This window comes from Solanum verrucosum, unplaced genomic scaffold, assembly GCF_900185275.1.
Source record: "Solanum verrucosum unplaced genomic scaffold, falcon-dt-bn FXZP01000177.1, whole genome shotgun sequence".
NCBI lineage: Eukaryota > Viridiplantae > Streptophyta > Magnoliopsida > Solanales > Solanaceae > Solanum > Solanum verrucosum.
Genome location: NW_026020401.1, coordinates 944522 through 964583, shown reverse-complemented (window position 1 = coordinate 964583; position 20062 = coordinate 944522). Strand labels below are relative to the sequence as shown.

The 20062-nt window shown below is 29.4% G+C and overlaps 2 protein-coding genes and 1 pseudogene across 2 annotated transcripts in view; 2 read left to right on the top strand and 1 right to left on the bottom strand.

Annotated features, from left to right (window-relative positions):
• The window catches only part of LOC125839970 (non-specific lipid-transfer protein 2-like), a 554062-nt gene that overhangs the window by 3569 nt on the left and 530431 nt on the right, over positions 1–20062 (bottom strand). The gene's annotated exons all lie outside the window — the stretch shown is intronic.
• Positions 760–3718, top strand: LOC125839895 (zinc finger protein CONSTANS-LIKE 4-like; annotated as a pseudogene).
• On the top strand, positions 9287–10626 carry LOC125839971 (non-specific lipid-transfer protein 2-like). The gene is made up of 2 exons (XM_049518933.1): positions 9287–9667; positions 10378–10626. Exons 1-2 carry the CDS (start codon positions 9330–9332, stop codon positions 10385–10387), a joined length of 348 nt encoding a protein of 115 aa, XP_049374890.1. The 5' UTR covers positions 9287–9329; the 3' UTR covers positions 10388–10626.

Sequence of the window (20062 nt, the reverse complement as noted above, 5' to 3'; positions counted from 1 at the left end):
TGGAGGTACCGAAATCTAATAAAAAATTAAATATTGTAAACTAAATTGTATCTAAATAATTAGCTCCTAAACTAGTGAAATTTACGTAAGTTCCTCTCCCACTATTTTCTTGTTTACTCTTTTGAAAGATTTTCCGCACCTATAAATAATAGGGGTCTTCTTTCTTTCAGTGGTAATTTGACCCTAAACTTTGTAGTTAATGGTTTTTAAAGGCATACAAAAATAAAACATGAGAAGTAAAATGGATCGAAAAGAGCAATTTCTTGTGACAATGGATGTACAAGTAGTGTAGTGAGGTGTATATTAGTTGTGAATAAAAGAAGAATTGTGAGGAAGTAAAATTTTAAATCTATATAATTAGACATACTTCACTACCATATATATTATTATTACTCATACTTTTAAATATTACTTCCTCCGTCCCATTTTATGTGGCACCATTTCTTTTTGGTCAGTCCCAAAAAGAATGTCACATTTCCTTATATGGTAAGTATTTAAAGGTACAATTCATCTTTTACCCTTGTTGGTCTTAAAATAATACTCCAATACATTTATGAGGAGAGAGAAAAGTGAGTCTACTTTTTAAAGGGCAATTTGGTAAACATTTCAAAGTCTTCATTTATTTCTTAAACTCCGTGCCCGGTCAAATGTTGTCACATAAAATGGGATGGAGGGAGTATGTATTTTACCACTAATTAAGAATTTTCTATGTATCTTACACTTAGATACATGTGTTTTTGCTATCTGATTCGCAAAAATATGGAGAGAGGCGAGCAAGATTTGTATGTATCTGGAGTGATTTGCATGTATATGGAATACCCGATATATGAGAGGATGGCGAGTGAGATGGGAGAGACGCGAGGGAAGCGAGTGAGATTTCTATCACAGATAGATACATGTGAATCCACTTGGATACAATGTATCTAGAACAAATTAGACCTAAATTTGACCCCGTGTTTCCAAGATACATGTATTTGGATGTATCTTAAGTAATTAGGCGCTCCTAAACTAGTCAGATTTATATAAGTTCCTCTATTTAATTAGAGTAAATTTTAGGTTTAGCAAACATAAAAATCATATTTGTATGTTATAACTATGGTTTGTATAATTGCGCTCCATAGCAAACTTTATGTTCGCTATGACTATAATCTGTATATTTCGGTATACATATACATAAAAAATATGTATTTGGGTCTATTTGTATATTTCGGTATACAAATGGGACCTGCATTTGTATATTTCGGTATACAAATGGGTCCTACATTTATATATTTCGGTCTATTTGTATATTTTGGTATACAAATGGGTCTTGCATTTGTATATTTCGGTCTATTTGTATATTTTGGTATACAAATGGGATGGCAAACAACATGAAATGTTTGTTGTGAATTACAAATAAAAGAAACTATGACTATAACATTTAATTTGAATTAATAGTTTGTTATTTCATACAATTTTCCCATTTAAGAGTAAATTTTAGGTTTAGTAAACATAAAAATAATACTTGTATGTTATAGCTATAGTTTGCATAATTGCGCTTCATAGCAAATTTTATGTTTGCTATGGAGCTATTAATTTGTATATTTCGGTATTCATTCCAATTGTATAAGTATATATTTGAAATTTGTATACAAATAAGAAACTGACTTGGTTGTAAGTTGTATAAGTATATGTATTTTTGTTGTGATTTTCAATCGTATATGTATATGTGTATTATATGCATTTAAATATAAATCTGTATATGTATATGTAACTGTATTGTTGTAGACAAATAGATTTGTATATAAATCTATCTCTCACTTTATACAAACACACATTATACAAAATACAATTTATGTATAATTTGTGTTTGTATAAATCGAGAAAAAGAGAAAGGCAAAAGAGAACTAGGCTGGGGAAGATTTGTATTGTATAATTACAAGTGTATAGGATGAAGAGATATATATTTGTATTTGTATATACAGTTTTCTCTTACTTTGTACAAACAAAAACATAATTTATACATTTGTGTTTGTATAAAGTGAGAGAGGCGAGGGAGAGTGGCGAGCGAGATTTTTGGGGAGAGAGGAGAATGGCGAAGTGTTTGCTACCAATTAGAATTAAATGAAACTGTGGTTATAACATTTATTTTTGAATTAATAGTTTGTTATTTCATACAATTTTTTCATAGATGAATGAGGAGTATATTTGAACTTTTTTTTTTTAATCCAAAGGACCCATTGGGTCTTATTTTTTAGTATAACTTACATAAATCTCATAGTTTTAATATGAAATTACAATCTATTTCTCATTAGTTTGTAATTACATTAATCCCTTAAAAAGTAACACAAACCGGATACATAATACGTAGCTCGGATACATTAAAGAGTATCTTGGATACATTATAACATAAACCAGATACATAATATGTAGCTCGGATACATTAAAAACTAGCTCATATATATAATATGTAGCTCGGATACATTAATATGTAACTCGGATACATTAAAGAAATAATGGATTTTAGAGATTTTTAGAAATAGAAGGGGGTATTAGAAAGGGAAAAAGGACGAATTTACCCCCGAACTTTCATAAATGGTATGTCTATGCCCTCCGTTATACTTTGGGTCCATCTCAGCCCCTGCCGTCAAATTATCGGTACACACATGCCCCTCTCACTAACGGCCCCCTCATCTTGTACACGTGTTTTAATCCTAATCAACTATCCGTTTGACCATTATTTTTAACCCATAAACTAACAACCCGCCCCATTAACCCATACCCACCCGATTCCCTCTAAAATATCCTAAATCAATTAAAAGATCCAAATCTTCTGGGTCTCTCGTTCCTCTCACAATAGAGTTGAAAAATGAGAATTGAGTAGTACTTTCATAGTACTGGTGAGAAATCTCACGGTGGTGATGATGTTAATGCTGATGTTGTTGATGATGAGAAGTACTTTGATAGTACTGATGAGAATCCTTCTCAACCGGAGGAAGAAGCTGAAGCCGCGTCGTGGATCCTTCCGACGCCGAAAGAAGGGAATGATCAGATTTATTACTTGTTTAATGATATGGATTCGTATTTAGATATAGATCTAATGTCATGTGAGCAAAAACCGCATATTCTTCATCATCAACAGCATCAACACGACCATTACAGCTCCGACGGAGTTGTGCCGGTACAGAACAACAACGAAACAAGTACTCATTTACTACGTCCAGTCGTTGATGGATTCCCTACCTACGAAATCGATTTCGCTGGATCTAAACCTTACATGTACAATTTCACCTCTCAATCCATTAGCCAAAGTGTACGCATCTGTATCTTCTCTCGTCTATTTCCTTCTTCCTCTTCCTTCACGTGAATCGATCTCATTTTTCTTTTGTTTAACTAACAGGTTTCATCATCATCTCTTGACGTCGGAGTTGTACCGGACCACAATGCGATGACGGATGTATCAAACACTTTTGTGATGAACTCATCCGCCGGTGCTGGTGTCGGTGCCGACACCGCTATACCGAATGCAGTTTCCGATTTAGACAGAGAAGCATGGGTAATGAGGTATAGAGAGAAGAGGAAGAATAGAAAGTTCGAGAAGACGATTCGATATTCTTCTAGAGAAGCTTATGCTGAGACTCGACCCAGAATCAAAGGGAGATTCGCTAAATGTACTGAAATTGAAATCGATTCACTCATCGCCGCCGATGCATCATAGGGCGTCGTTCCATCGTTTTAGTTTCTATATCTATTTATTATCCCTTAGTTTTAAAAAAAAATCGAAGAAAAAATCAAATTTTATTTTTCTTTTTTTCTTCTTCATGTTGTTGTTATTAGTGAGGAGGATCGTAACTATGTGTTTATATATCTAATTTTGTTTCCCATTTTGTGTAATTCAATAATTGTTTTTGTTGTAAGTTTAGCTCAAAACACTATAAAAAAAAATAGAAATTTGTAATGGATAAATTTTGTATTAAAATTGTATTTAATTTTGTTTAACAATGCATTATAGATAGGAATGAGAGACCCGGAAGATTTGGGTCTTTTAATTGACTTAGGATATTTTAGAGGGAATCGGGTGGGTATGGATTTATGGGGCGGGTTGTTAGTTTATGGGTTAAAAATAATGGTCAAACGGGTAGTTGATTAGGATTAAGACACGTGTACATGATGAGGGGACCGTTAGTGAGAGGGGCATGTGTGTACCGATAATTGGACGGCAGGGGCTGAGATGGACCCAAAGTATAACGGAGGGCATAGACGTACCATTTATCAAAGTTCGGGGGTAAATTCGTCCTTTTTCCCTATTAGAAATAAGGAAAACATAAGACGTGTATTTCAGTAATTTTTCCTATTTGGTATTAAATAAGTGATGATATTTACAAAAGTGGGCTAGCCTAAAGTCCTAAAGCCCACTAACAAAATCCGCAACAGTAAAAAGAAATATTGTTTAATTCGATAAACATTTTGTTTAATTTCCTCATAAAGATGTTACTGATCCAACTCCCTATTATTTTGGACTAGAATACATATTTCTATGAGGAATTACTATAAGTAGCTATAATTTGGGTTATGATTATAAATAGTAGATATAGTTTGCCTAATTATAATTCATAACAATAATTTTAGAAAGCAGAGCTGAAATCGAGACAAATAGTGAATAGAGACGAGCATGGTGTATCTCATATACAATTTGTATCTTAATTGCAATTGAGATACACAGATACACATATACTTAATCTCTCTTCTATCTCTCTCAAATATCGCCGCCTCTCTGCCAAACTTACATACAGATACACATATTAGCTTTAAAATTGATATATAGATACACAAATACAATTGCATTAGTCCTAAAATAAATACATAGATAGAGTCTACTTCAATTTTTTGTGACACACAAATAAAAGAAATATTGATAATTTGAATATTGTATCATCCCTGAAATAAATAGACAAATATAGTCTATTCAATTTTTTTTGATTCACAAATGAAAAAAACGTGAATACATATTTTTTTTGAATATTGTATCAATCCTAAAATTAATACACGCATAATAATTGTTACTTTTTTCTTTTATAATAGTTGTATTAATTTTTTTCGACACACAAAGACAATCTGATAATAATTGTGTTAGTTTTTTCAGAAACACAAATTCAATTATTTTTGATACATAGATACAATTAATTTGTATTCATGTGTGTCGACCGAAGAAGATACAATTTGATACTAGCTAGTATAACAATTTTTCTGATACACAAATATAATTAATTGTATCAATCTAAGAAGATCAAAATTCACATGTTTGGATAAAAATAATTCAGGTAAAACTTCAATGTGATTTATTAATATAATAAATGGAAATAGAAAAGAAGAAAGATTCGCACAATGAATTATATAGAGGGAGAGAGTAAGAGGGTGATAAGGGAATTAACGTGTAAGGAGAGAGAAAAGTGGGAATGTGTCGAGTGAGAGAGGAGAAATTACTATAAAATCTTAAGTATATCTATGTTAGATAATTTTTTGAAAGTAATTATGTATATATAGTATCTATGTTTGATTAGTTATGTAGTTTTTCCTTTTTCTTTCACCCAAAAATTCCGATATACATTCTAGCAGCTTACATATACCTAATTTTGATTCATAATACTAAGCGTTTGTTTGGATTAACTTTTGGTTATTGGCTTATACGTCAAAAGTTATAAATTTGAAATTCTATGATTTTTTTACTTATTTTTACCACTTTAGCTTAAAATCAAATACTATATAATAGATCATTTTATTTTAAAAACATATCCATATCTTAAACCAAATTCTAAGTTAGTTCAACTTAAAGGATCGATTTTCAAGCACATGAGTGATGTTCACGACATACATAAATAGATCAATAATTTCTTGAACCCAAAAGTACAATGCAGATGAGACAATGTATGCCGAATATTACTTTTGTGATATTCATTTCTCTTACTTTCGTTTGAAACAAATATTTTTCTCATTTTTAACGAACTTCTTTTCCCGGATTTTTTTTTCCTATCGCTACGTAATTTCCTAGAAGAAGATTCTCTGAATTTTCCACTTACGTCGCTGCTTGGCAAATGATGCCAAATTAAACAAATTGCTGAACAAACATGACTAATTGGCTGATGATTCCAAAGCTCATTTTCTTGATAAGATGGCCAAATAATAGAGATCACAAAGAATTTATAAATTTGATTTTTCAAATTAGGACATAATTTGTTGTCCAGTAAAAGCAACTGTAGCAAAATATCATGAGTTACTGAAGAAAAGTCAAATGTTAAAGAAATTAATAAAATTAGGACATAATTTGTTGTCCAGTAAAAGCAACTGTAGCAAAATATCATGAGTTACTGAAGAAAAGTCAAATGTTAAAGAAATTAATAAGAAACTTTTGTGAGTATTTTTAAAAAAAAAAAATCTATTTAGGATATAACAGTACAATACTGTATGACTCAATTTAGTTCTGAAACTAATCATTGAGTCCAAAGCATCTCCACTGAAAATATCTTCCTTCAACAAATAATAATCTCTTACTTTTTCTATTTATAATGAATGAATGTATTATAGATTTAAAATTTTACTTCCTCACAATTCTTCTTTTATTCACAACTAATATACACCTCACTACACTACTTGTACATCCATTGTCACAAGAAATTGCTCTTTTCGATCCATTTTACTTGTCATGTTTTATTTTTGCATGCCTTTAAAAACCATCAACTACAAAGTTTAGGGTCAAATTACCACTGAAAGAAAGAAGACCCCTATTATTTATAGGTGCGGAAAATCTTTCAAAAGAGTAAACAAGAAAATAGTGGGAGAGGAACTTATGTAAATTCCACTAGTTTAGGAGCTAATTATTTAGATACAATTTAGTTTACAATATTTAATTTTTTATTAGATTTCGGTACCTCCAGATACATCTATATACATGTATCTCAGATATAGATGTATTGGTGTGATATTGTGATTCACATGTATTCAAGATCCGTACGAATCTTGCTTCTCCTCCCTCTCCAATCTCACTCGCACCTCTCCTATTTTTGTGTATATGATAGCAAAAATACATGTATCTAAGTGTATTTTCTTTAAGATATGGTAAGATATGTAATATTTTGAAAGTATAGATAATAATAATAGTATATATAGTAGTGAAATATGTCTAATTATATAGTTTTTATCGCACGAACATGTGATCATTGGTTCATACGTAGAAATTTTATAGTTTTTATGGAACTGTTAAAAGAAATTGTGGTAACTTTTCATCTATATATTTCCAAGACGGAAGAGTAACACAATTTAATATATACATTAACAGAAGTGACACCAGGATTAAGAGTTTGGGGGTTCTAAATTTCTTTAATAACTGTCAATCAATTTTGTTAGGGGTTCACAAATTAATATACACATATATTTAATTAATTTTCTAGTACAAATATAAGGTATACAGAAAAGCTAAGAGATTCTTCCGAACCCATAAATCCTCACCTAGCTCTATCTCTGTACATTAATATTCTTAATATTGCATTGCCGATATCTCTAACATTTTTCACTCATCTTAATAATAAAAACCACATAGTTTATATATTAGTTGAAGGAGACCTAATTTACAGGTAATGAAAAAATATGTTCTTGAATCTTCACTTAGTAAAATAATTATATATATTCATAGTCAATAGTGATCTCAGACTCAAACTATAGTTGCTTAAGAGAAAAAAAAGCATTGCTCACACATGGCTTTTTAGAACAACACTATGGCTTTAGCATCTTAGGAGATGTTGCTTCTTGGAAGATGATGCCAAAGACCAATCGATATATAACCAAAAAACTTGACTTAGCATATGAATCCAAACAAGATTTTTCTTCATGCCTTGCCCACGTGATGATGATTGATGGGTAAGATGGCCAAGTGATAAAGATCATAATGAGATTATAATTTGGATTTTTCCTTCATGTATTGGCCATTTTCCACAAATCAAGACATTTGTGAAAGCAAACAACAGAGGAATAATCAATAATGTGAGTTACTGACGAAAAGTCTAATGGTACATGGCTAATTAAAAGCCATCGATTGTAGACATGGAGAATTCTAGGGGCGAGCGTTTGGGCCATTCGTAATTAAATGGGAAAATTGTATGAAATAACAATATTAATTCAAATTAAATGTTATAGTTATAGTTTCTTTTATTTGTAATTCGCAGCAAATATTACATGTTTTTTGCCATCCCATTTGTATACCCAAAATTTACAAATAGATCGAAATATACAAATGCAAGACCCATTTGTATACCAAAATATACAAATAGACCGAAATATACAAATGCAGGACCAATTTGTATATCGAAATATACAAAGGGCAGGACCCATTTGTATATCGAAATATACAAAGGGCAGGACCCATTTGTATACCGAAATATACAAATGCAGGACCCATTTGTATACCGAAATATACAAATAGACCCAAATACATATATTTTATGTATATGTATACCGAATTATATAGATTAATAGTCATAGCGAACATAAAGTTTGTTATGGAGCGCAATTATACAAACCATAGTTATAGCATACAAATATGATTTTTATGTTTGCTAAACCTAAAATTTACTCTAATTAAATAAAGGAACTTATATAATCTGCCTAGTTTATGAGCACCTAGTTACTTAAGATACATCCAAATACATGTATCTTGGAAACACGGGGTCAAATTTAGGTGTAATTTGTTCTAGATACATTGTATCCAAGTGGATTCACATGTATCTATCTGTGATAGAAATCTCACTCGTTTCCCTCGCGTCTCTCCCATCTCACTCGCCACCCTCTCATATATCGGGTATCCCATATACATGCAAATCACTCCAGATACATACGAATCTTGCTCGCCTCTCTGCATATTTTTGTGTATCAGATAGCAAAAACACATGTATCTAAGTGTAAGATACATAGAGAATTCTTAATTAGTGGTAAAATACATAATATTTTAAAAGTATGAGTAATAATAATATATATGGTAGTGAAGTATGTCTAATTATATAGTTTTTCCTATTAAATATGAAAATTTTGATTTGAGTTTCTGATTTTTGGATTGAAAAAATAATAAACCAAATAAATTTAGAGTAAATTATTTTTTTTTAAGTTATGTTTGGGATTAATCGATTTGAAACTGTCATCTAATTTTGCTTTATCAGTTATATCAGTGGGTGCCTTGGAATAAATTCCTCGGCCACTTCATCATCTTTAGTTCCAATTAATTTCCTCTATAAAAACCCTAAGTTTGTCACTAGTTTTTTCTACCCAACACTCCTCACACTATTCTCTCAATTTCTCTTTAAAGAATGAAAATGTTTGTCAAGATTGCATGTTTGGTGGTTTCGTGCATGTTGATTACATTTGCACCCCATGCAGAGGCAGTGACTTGTGGCCAAATACAGGTTGGGGTGGTGAATTGCCTTCCTTATTTGCAGAACCGTGGCCCAATAGGAGGCTGTTGTGGTGTCATTAAAGATTTGCTTAAGCTTTGTAAAACACCACATGAGCGTAGAAAATCATGTAGATGTGTCAAAAAAGCTGCTAATACTATAAAAGGCATTGATTTTGGCAAAGCTGCTGGTCTCTCTGGAGTTTGTGGTGTCGAGATTCCTTTTGAGATCAGCCCCTCTGTTGACTGCTCCAAGTATGTTTTTAGTTTACGTTAGCCTAATTCAATCTTAAAAGTTAGAACATTTAAGATGTGTTTGATACGAATTAGAGAAAATAAATTCTATTAAGTAGACATTCTAAATTCATTGCGCTGAAATTGTAAGCTCAAACCCTTGACCATCACACTCTTCATCACTCCCGAACATCATTTCCCACCCTATCTCATTCCTATAGTATTTTACTAGATTACATATAAATATTTTTAGATAATGTTTTCTTTCTTACTTATTGAACACTAGAAAATAAATAAAATACAAGTTATTTTTCAAAAAAAAAAACAATCGAAGTGGAACTCAACAACCAGATGAACAATAAACTAGGATGAATCTAGTTTTGATATACCATGTCAAATTATGAAATAAATATTGAGTCTATAATATAAACTCAAAAGTTAGCTCACAAACAAAGATTTGTCCAAGATCATATAAAGAAACCACTCATCCCTTCTCCAGTAGATGTGGGACACTTCAACCCCTAATATACAATATAATTATTTCGACTAGTGGCATAACCGTAAATATATATAAGAGGAATAGGTTTTTTTTTTAAATCCGACTTAAATCCACTTTTCAGGTTTCTTTACAATTAATTACCCCTACTCTAGAAACTCCTTCTATTATTGTATATATATGTAGCTAGGTAGTAAATTTCTTGGTTAATGTTTGTTTTAATGTGACAATGCAGGGTGAAGTGACGTTAATGAAAGAGATTCATTTTCCATATCATAATATATGGTAGTAGCACAATCATGTGGACAAGAATAAGATAGGTCGAGATTGATCCTGCTTAATCACGGATCGTGTCCGTTTTCTCTCTTTTTAACTTCTTTGTGTGTTTTTTTTTAATCGTACTCGAAGTCTTGTAATAAAACTTTGGAGGTTTGTTATAATACAATCCAACCTTGATAATGCATGTTCTATTTTATTCAATTCCAATGGAAGTGTGATGTACATAACCTAACAAGGCGAGGCGTAATTCTTGATTTTTCATATTAGGTTACACACTATATATTCTCTATAGCAACATCTTGATACAACAACAACAAAAAATTCTAGACAAATGACATCATTATAGAGAAGTTTGACTGTATTACGTTCAACAATATCGTACCTAGCTCCAACAAAAGGTTTGAAAACAGAACCACCATATTCAGCACAAAGCCTAAGTACATAAACGTGTTCTGAACACGACATCAATGGTGCTTCACTGAATCAAATAGAAAATGTAACTCGACTAAAAACTGTATCAACCCCAACATACATGAAAGATTTAAAAATTATTCTTGCCCTTCACGAAGGGAAAAAAAGAACAATGGAAAATATAAATTAAAAAAAAAGGGAACTTATGTAAATCCCTTAGTTTAGTTAGGAGCTAATCCGAAGAGTTGTGACCTTTATGAAAGGTTGTGTCCTTTCTAAAAGGTTGTGACTGTTTGAAAGGTTGTGCCTTTTCCAAAATGTTGTGACATTTCTGAAAGGTTGTCTTCTTTCCAAAGAGTTGTGACCTTCACCCCTTGTTGGCTATAAATAGAGAGGTTTTCTCCCATTTTTCTAAATCGAATTCTTCCTTTCTCTTGCATACATTTCTTCCAAAATAAAATCAATCGATTGTGTCTCTGTGTGTGATTTGTTGTTGTCATTTTGAGTTCGTTGAGATTATTGAAGTTTGAGGTACCGCTACTTCTTTAATGGTTAATCCGTTTTATCTTGAGATGAATTAATCTGCAACCTCGGGTACTTGAGGGGATTAAATTTCTTAAGGACACACAGTAGAATCTGTGGACTCAATTGCAATTAAGAGACAAATTGTATATGAGATACACCATGCTCGTCTCTATTCTCTATTTGTCTCGATTTCAGCTCTCCTCTCTAAAATTATTGTTATGAATTATAATTAGGCAAACTATATCTACTATTTATAATCATAACCCAAATTATAGCTACTTATAGTAATTCCTCATAGAAATATGTGTTCTAGTCCAAAATAATAGGGGGTTGGATCAGTAACATCTTTATGAGGAAATTAAACAAAATGTTTATCGAATTAAACAATATTTCTTTTTACTGTTGCGGATTTTGTTAGTGGGCTTTAGGACTTTAGGCTAGCCCACTTTTGTAAATATCATCACTTATTTAATACCAAATAGGAAAAATTACTGAAATATACATCTTATGTTTCCCTTATTTCCAATATCCCCTTCTATTTTTAAAAATCTCTAAAATTCATTATTTCTTTAATGTATCCGAACTACATATTAATGTATCCGAGCCAATATTTAATGTATCCGAGCTACATATTATGTATATGAGCTAGTTTTTAATGTATCCGAACTACATATTATGTATCCGGTTTATGTTATAATATATCCAAGATACTCTTTAAGGTATCCAAGCTACATATTATGTATCCGGTTTGTGTTACTTTTTAAGGGATTACTGTAATTACAAACTAATGAGAAATAGATTGTAATTTCATATTAAAACTATGAGATTTATGTAAGTTATACTAAAAAATAAGACCCAATGGGTCCTTTGGATTAAAAGAAAAAAGTTCAAATATACTCCTCATTCATCTATGAAAAAATTGTATGAAATAACAAACTATTAATTCAAAAATAAATGTTATAACCACAATTTCATTTAATTCTAATTCGTAGCAAACACCCTCTCCCCAGAAATCTCGCTCGCCACTTTCCCTCGCCTCTCTCACTTTATACAAACACAAATGTATAAATTGTGTTTTTGTTTGTATAAAGCGAGAGAAAACTGTATATACAAATACAAATATATATCTCTTCATCCTATACACTTGTAATTATACAATACAAATCTTCCCCAGCCTAGTTCTCTTTTGCCTTTCTCTCTTTCTCGATTTATACAAACACAAATTATACATAAATTGTATTTTGTATAATGTGTGTTTGTATAAAGTGAGAGAGAGATTTATATACAAATCTATTTGTATACAACAATACAATTACATATACATATACAGATTTATATTTAAATGCATATAATACACATATACATATACGACTGAAAATCACAACAAAAATACATATACTTATACAACTTACAACCAAGCCAGTTTCTTATTTGTATGCAAATTTCAAATATATACTTATACAATTGGAATGAATACCGAAATATACAAATTAATAGCTCCATAACAAACATAAAATTAGCTATGGAGCGCAATTATGTAAACTATAGCTATAACATACAAATATTATTTTTATGTTTGCCAAACCTAAAATTTACTCATCATCTATTTGATTAAGAATAAAAATACTTACATAAATATACTATATTAAGAAAATATTTACCATTTATAAAATTAACATTTTTACTACTACTACTTCTACTTCTTATTACGTGGTATCTTCCTATGGAATAAAAATAAATCCCCAACCCATCAACTTTTTTCCAATCTGCCCAATCCAATTCCACGGCCCCATGAATATTATTGATTTTTTTTTATATATATATAAAATCAATAAAAGCCCTTTGCGGTAATTGGTAAGCTGTCCGTATATGTAATTGATAAAAAGTTGAGTAAGCCGCCACATAATAAATAATAAGAATAACAATAATTAAAAAAAGGATTGTTAGTTTGAAGGGTAAAAAATTTACAATAAAAAAATTATCATACTATTTTTAAAAAAAAATTATTTAATTATTTTTATAATATTTTAAGTGGCCCACTCTCGATTATTTTTGGCAATAAAGTTGTAATTATACATAGGAAAAGAAATTGGGTTGGGGGGCGGGGGGCGGGGTGAAGTAAAATTTTTACTTATGATTTAATAATTTTAATAACTTTTATTAAAATTTTGTATCTTCACATGCTCGTAATTATAAATTCTTATTTTTATTTTATTTATTAATGTGGTTTAATGTGTGTTAATAATTAATAATACCTTTGCGATTTATAGTTTTTTTTTTTGTGTATGAAGTTTCGAAAGATCTGTGTTTTTTCTTCGCACCACATTGTGTTTGTGTTACTATTGTCGTTATTGGGTTTTAATTTTTTATTTTTTTTAAATCACCTTGAACCTATTTTAAAATTACATGTTCAGACTTACTATTCTTTACAAATTCAGTAAACTTTTACATAAAAAATTGTCTTTTGCATCAAAAGCATTGGATTAAACTGGACTCAATACCAGCAATGATGCATCCATCCCTGAAAATCCTTATCATCAAGCCACAAAGAAGCCAAAAAGGTCACTTTTTGAAGCTAAAATACCAAAAAATACAAGAAATTTCTAGATGGATCAAAAAAGGTAAAGCATGGTCCCAACGACAAACAACTGTGTAGTCGTTTCCTTTATTAATTTGTGACATTTTTTTTCAACAATTTCTTTTTTATTTACTTGTTAGTTGTGCTATGTCACACAATTTTCAAATATATTTTTTGAAATATTTATTGTGAAAATTAAGAGATTTTTAGTAGTAATAAATAAAAAAAATATTTCGGTAACCACTATTTGAGATTTTTTGTATAGCACAATTTTGTGAGAATTAGAGTTGAAAAAAGTGCAACTTGAATTAAATCGCTGCCTGGTATCGATTTTTACCATTTTTTTTAATTAGTAAAGATTTTTTTAAAAAAAAAATTGATTAAATTGTTGCCCGAGCAGCGATTTCTCCCCCAAAAAAATTCTTTTTTCTAAAATATTTAACAAGAATAATTAATAATATAACTCACTCAACTTCTTTTTTATTCAACAAATACACGGAATTCTAGTTCTATTCTTTGTGGCATTTCTTCAAATAAATAAATAAATTGACATAATTATGGCTGTGGTGCTTGTATAAAAATTCTAGAAAGTTGTCATGTGCTTTGTATCGAATATTTATATCAGATCAATGAATATTAGACATATATCTTGTTGCTGGCATATACACTTTCTAAAACTTAACTATCATTAAATGATAAATATTTTTTTTGTTTAGTTAAATGTAAACACTCGATACAGTATTATCTATTATATATATATTTAATAGAGTTGACTTCCATTTTTGTTAATTACAAATTTAATTGGTTTGTTTTCTTGTAAATAATTAGATTAAGATTGAAATAATAAGGTCACAATTGGAGTGGGAATAAAGAAATAGACAGCATAGTGATGGCTAATTTAGAAAAGAATATTTTTGGGGAGAAATCGCTGCCTGGGCAGGGGCATGGGCAGTAATTTAATCAATTTTTTTTTTTTTTTATAAAAATCGTTATTAATTAAAAAAAATGGTAAAGAAACAATTTTTTTTAAAAATAAAATAAATTGCTGCAGGTGCAGGGATATTGCCAAATAAAATATAAAAAATTGCAACTAAATCGTGCCCCTGCAGCGAGAAACATGCAACTTTTGACGACTCCAACGGTGTTAAATTGAAGTAAGGATATCACTGTCCCAACAACGAATTGTCTGTTTTGGTGTGCTCCTTATGCATTTTTAGAGGAAAACAGTGGCCCTTTTGGCTCGAACTTTTAAAAAAAATGCAACTTGAATTAATGTACTACTCATGGAGTACTTGTTTCTCAAATTATTTCTCAAAATTTAAGAATATATATCAATTAACATTAACAGAGTGTTATAATAAAATATATTCACATCAATAATTAATTTTTAAGAGATATATAAAAGGGTAAAAACTTAAATATACAATTTAAGCACCTAAATAGCCTCTATATAACAGTAGTTTGACTTTACACCAACATAGCAATAGAATCTTTACAAAATAAAAATAAATTTTAAAAAATGGTAAAAAAAAGAAGAAGCAACGCATCATTCCATATTAAATAAGATATTAATTCCTTAATTTACTCCAATTTAGTTACCTTCCACAAATATTCATTACCTAATATTTCTTTCTCATATCTCAAAACAACGTATTGTAGCAAAAAACAAAGTCTTTATCTCCTGTTTAAGGTCGTTTCAATGGTTGAAAGAAAGAACGTGTCCGTTTTAATTCAGTACGACAAATATGAGATATCACCGGTATGTATCTTTTTTTAAAATTACTTCTGATTTATTTTTGTAAGATTATATAGTTTGATTTTTCAAAAAAAAAAAAAAAACAAATGTTTCAGTGGCTGAAAAATCTCTTTTTAAGGCTTTTTTGTTGTGGTTAATCATGAAAATTTTATTATTTGTAAATTGATTTTGATGAATCATTCATGACACTAATGTTATTTGTATAATTGTTAAAACGAACATTTCGTATGATTTGTAGATTACGGTATTATGATTTGTAGGATTGCAAATATAACCAAAACCAAGATTAATACCTAATATAACTCGAATTCTATAAATTTACCACTGTTTAATGACAATATTAATATGAAAATCAATGTTAAATAGTAATGTACTCACTTTTTAATTAATTTGGTTATCCAAAATAATTTGATAAAATTCTTGGTAAGATCATGGTGTAATATTGGTTTAAAATATGTATTATTTATCATATTAAATTATACACCATTCAAGTACACTATAATTAATGTGTAAATTTAAAAAAATAGATATTATATGATGGTATTATGCATTTAGTTGATTGTTTAATTAAATTTATTATATAAATAAATTAGTTACTTTTGGTTAGTTTGTGGTGTAAATGTTTGGTGTATCATACATTATATATTAGATTGAAATATGTACACCAAATTGTCACCATAATGTATTAATCATATAATCATGGTGTTATGCATAGTTGGATTGTAACATATAATCATGTTCATCTTTATCAATCTTCATAAATCAATGTTATATTAGTTGGTTATAAGTTGGTGTTCGAATTTCATTATAAGAATAATGAAGTGGACACCAATTTTTAATCATATTATACACCATTACGTATATAACTTTTTTTTGGTGATGTAAAAAAAAATATGATTGTGTATTTCAAATTTGATTGTTATAACAGTTGTTTAGTAGGTTCTTTAATTATTTTTTTTTGAAATGTATTGCAGAAAGGTATGTGGATTTCAAGATTGAAGGAGTAATATGTGACACAAATACCATTTTAAAAAAAAAAAATTCAAATACCAAAACTTGTACTAAATATCCATATGAGGATTAGCATTGTTGAGCTAATTTTTTTTTTATTGTTATAACTTTTTTTTTCATAATCTAATTGAATGTTATTAGCGGATTTGAATTTTATTGGTTATTTATTAAACATTTTTTTCAGAATCATATGATGTAATTAGTTATATTATTTATGTTGGTTTTCCTTGTGGTATTAAATGTCATTTGGAAAAAAAAGGCACGAAATATCAACTAAATTGGTATATTATATGGGGTAGAATTCAATAATTGTTGGTATATTATATGGTACAATTTTTATATTATAAATTTTTAAAGTTATTCGTAAATAGTGTCATATAGTTTTAGTGTAATTTCAAGTTCTATACCACAATGTATACCGTTTTAAAGAATCAAATTATATACTAGTAAAATGATATTTACAAATAAAAAAAAATATACTGAAATCATATTGTACATCAATTGACACAATAATAAGATTTCATATTTCCTTTTTTACAATATTACCTAAAAGAATTCTATTATTGATATACATTTAGTATGCATAAATAATTATTGTGGTATGCAAATGGTTATTATTAGGGTATGCAAATGTTTTTTTTTATTACTTTGCATATATTGGTACTTATATAATGGAACTTAAATTGGTATTTTTTTTTATAAAAGAATTGAAACGAAAATGGAGAGAGAGAAGAACAAATTCAAGAGTAATTGTATCAAATAAGGAATGTATTAAATGGTAGAAATCCTATTAATTAGGCAATAAATTCTCCCCTAAAAAATCAGCACTAGAATTGAAAAAATCAACCAAAAAAATGAGAGAAAGAAACGTGCATCCTAAAAACTTGGATCTATAAGTAAAAAAATCATATTCAACTATAATTGTCATTGAGAGTTCCAAAGTAAATACGGTATGTCAAAAATTGTAATGTACACCAAATTATCACCATAATGTATATAATATTAAAAAAATTATATCCAAAAAAAAATGTTTATGCCATTCCATATCCTAATTTCCACTATATATATATATATATATATATATATATATATATATATATATATATATTATCTGCAGATAACTTATTCCAAGAAAAACAACATGTTTATACTATTCTATTTCATAATTTTACCACTATATATATACCAATTTTGCACTTAAATAATATCAAGAAAAACAAGAAGTTATACCATTCTATATCATATATTTTTTTATCATTATATTATTCTAAAAGTAAAAAAAAAACGTAATTGAAGAGAAAGAAAAAAAAAATTAGAAGTGTAATTGTATTAAGTAAGAAAGAGAAAAAAAAAAGAGGCAAAAATAATGTAACTAATTATAGTTGTGATTGAAAATCAAAAAAGTAAAAATAATAAATTATGAAACACATAAAATCAGCCCACTAAGCTAAAAAATAGGTAAAAAAATCATATAAAGATATGTATATTTATTAAGTTGTCAGGTTTGTAATTAAAATGATAATGTTGTAAATAAAAGGAGTAAATTAACATTATGTAAATTAAAGTCTTAAATTGAATATTCTAGTAATTTTTCCTATATATTAAAATCTAAAGTGACAAGTAAAAACAAATAAAATTGTATTTCAAATAACATTTTTTCAAACCCACTTGATATATTATTGTTGTTGTTGTTATTACTATTATTTAGATGTAAGTTATTGATTCTACGGAGTTGTACCTTATAGAGCGTTGTGCGATATTGATTGAATCAGATTTAGACGGATCAAAGTACTTCTCCGTGGCCACTTGAACAATTATTGTTGTTGTTATTACTATTATTTAGATGAAAATTATTGATTCTACGGAGTTGTACCTTAATGAACGTGGTGCGATATTGATTGAATCGATGGATCAAAGTACTTTTCAACTAGCCACTTAATACATTATTGTTGTTGTTATTACTATTATTTAGATGGAATTATTGATTCTACAGAGTTGTACCTTACTAAGCATTTTGCAATATTGATTGAATCAGATTTAGATGGATCAAAGTACTTTTCCACCGGCCACTTGATATATTATTGTTTGGTTGGTATTATATCTTAACCATAATCATGTGAAAATAATTATAAAGGATAATTTCAAACCTCCCTAAACATTTTGCTCAATTACACAATTTTTTTTTGTAATTTATGATATTACGTTTACCTATGTTATTTTGATTTTATTGTAACAATTCTTTCTATATATCTATTTATTACTAATTTTAAAAAAAAATATAAAATGACAAAATCTACCCCTACTAGTGTTAAACTCTTTATTTGCAAAAGAAAATTCCAATTTTAAAGCAATAAGCGATCATTTCTGCAAAACAAATAAAATAAAATACGATTCTTATATATGCCAATTCCACTTTCTCCTTTATGTAACTTCTTAGTTAATGATGGAAGTGTTAAGTTTCATCTTGTTGGAATGTATGCGTTCACCAGTGGCAATGGGACCAAGTCCTCATCACAGTTGAAACTAAAACAGTAAAGAACAAGTGCAATTGACAAGAGAGTTTACGTGGAAACCTCCTTGCTCAAGGGAGTAAAGCCACGACCTAGCTTGCCAGGACTTTTAGAACTGTTTTTCACTAATCTTCTCAAGCAAAAGTAAAAGCCAGTTACAAACCGAGATTAGCCTGCTAATCCCAACTCTAAGTAACACATCTTATTACTTAGACGAGCTAGAGTAGATACCACACTACCCACTATACTAATCCTATCCAGATTAATATAGATTTAGAGTAAGAACCAACTTAACTCTAACTCAGAACTTACAATGATTCACACAAGTTGAAACGTTTCTTATCACAACGAAACGAATCCTACAATGTAAGCACTATTACAAGCAAACAAAATACAGCTGGTACAGAAAGCAATAGAAGCACTTCTATCAGGTCCCTTGCTGCTTTGAAGCTTGAAAGTTTCTCTCTTTGAATGAATGAATACATCATGTTGTTTGTTGTTTGATATATACTATGAAGAGTTATTAGCCAACATACAAACAACCTCGTCGCTTCTGATTGGTGAAGTACTCTGCAGATTCACCAACTCCCTGACACGGATAGTTGTTACAACAATACAACATTTTGACAACCGGATGAGTATTCATACTCTGCAGAGGACCAGGTCCCTGCACTTGTGAGGAGATCATCAAAACATCTAGGAGCATAAGCACTTATCAATTTCCCCCTTTTTGATGATGACAAACAACCAGCATAACTCATCTCATGAGAGCAACATCATTCATTCAAATAGTAGTATGGGAACTGGTATTCCCCCCTTAATCAGTTCCCCTTTAATATTGCACCTGCAC

What these genes read in the sequence shown, in the direction of transcription:
- LOC125839971 (XM_049518933.1), top strand. Translation starts at nt 9,330, where the DNA reads ATGAAAATGTTTGTCAAGATTGCATGTTTGGTGGTTTCGTGCATGTTG.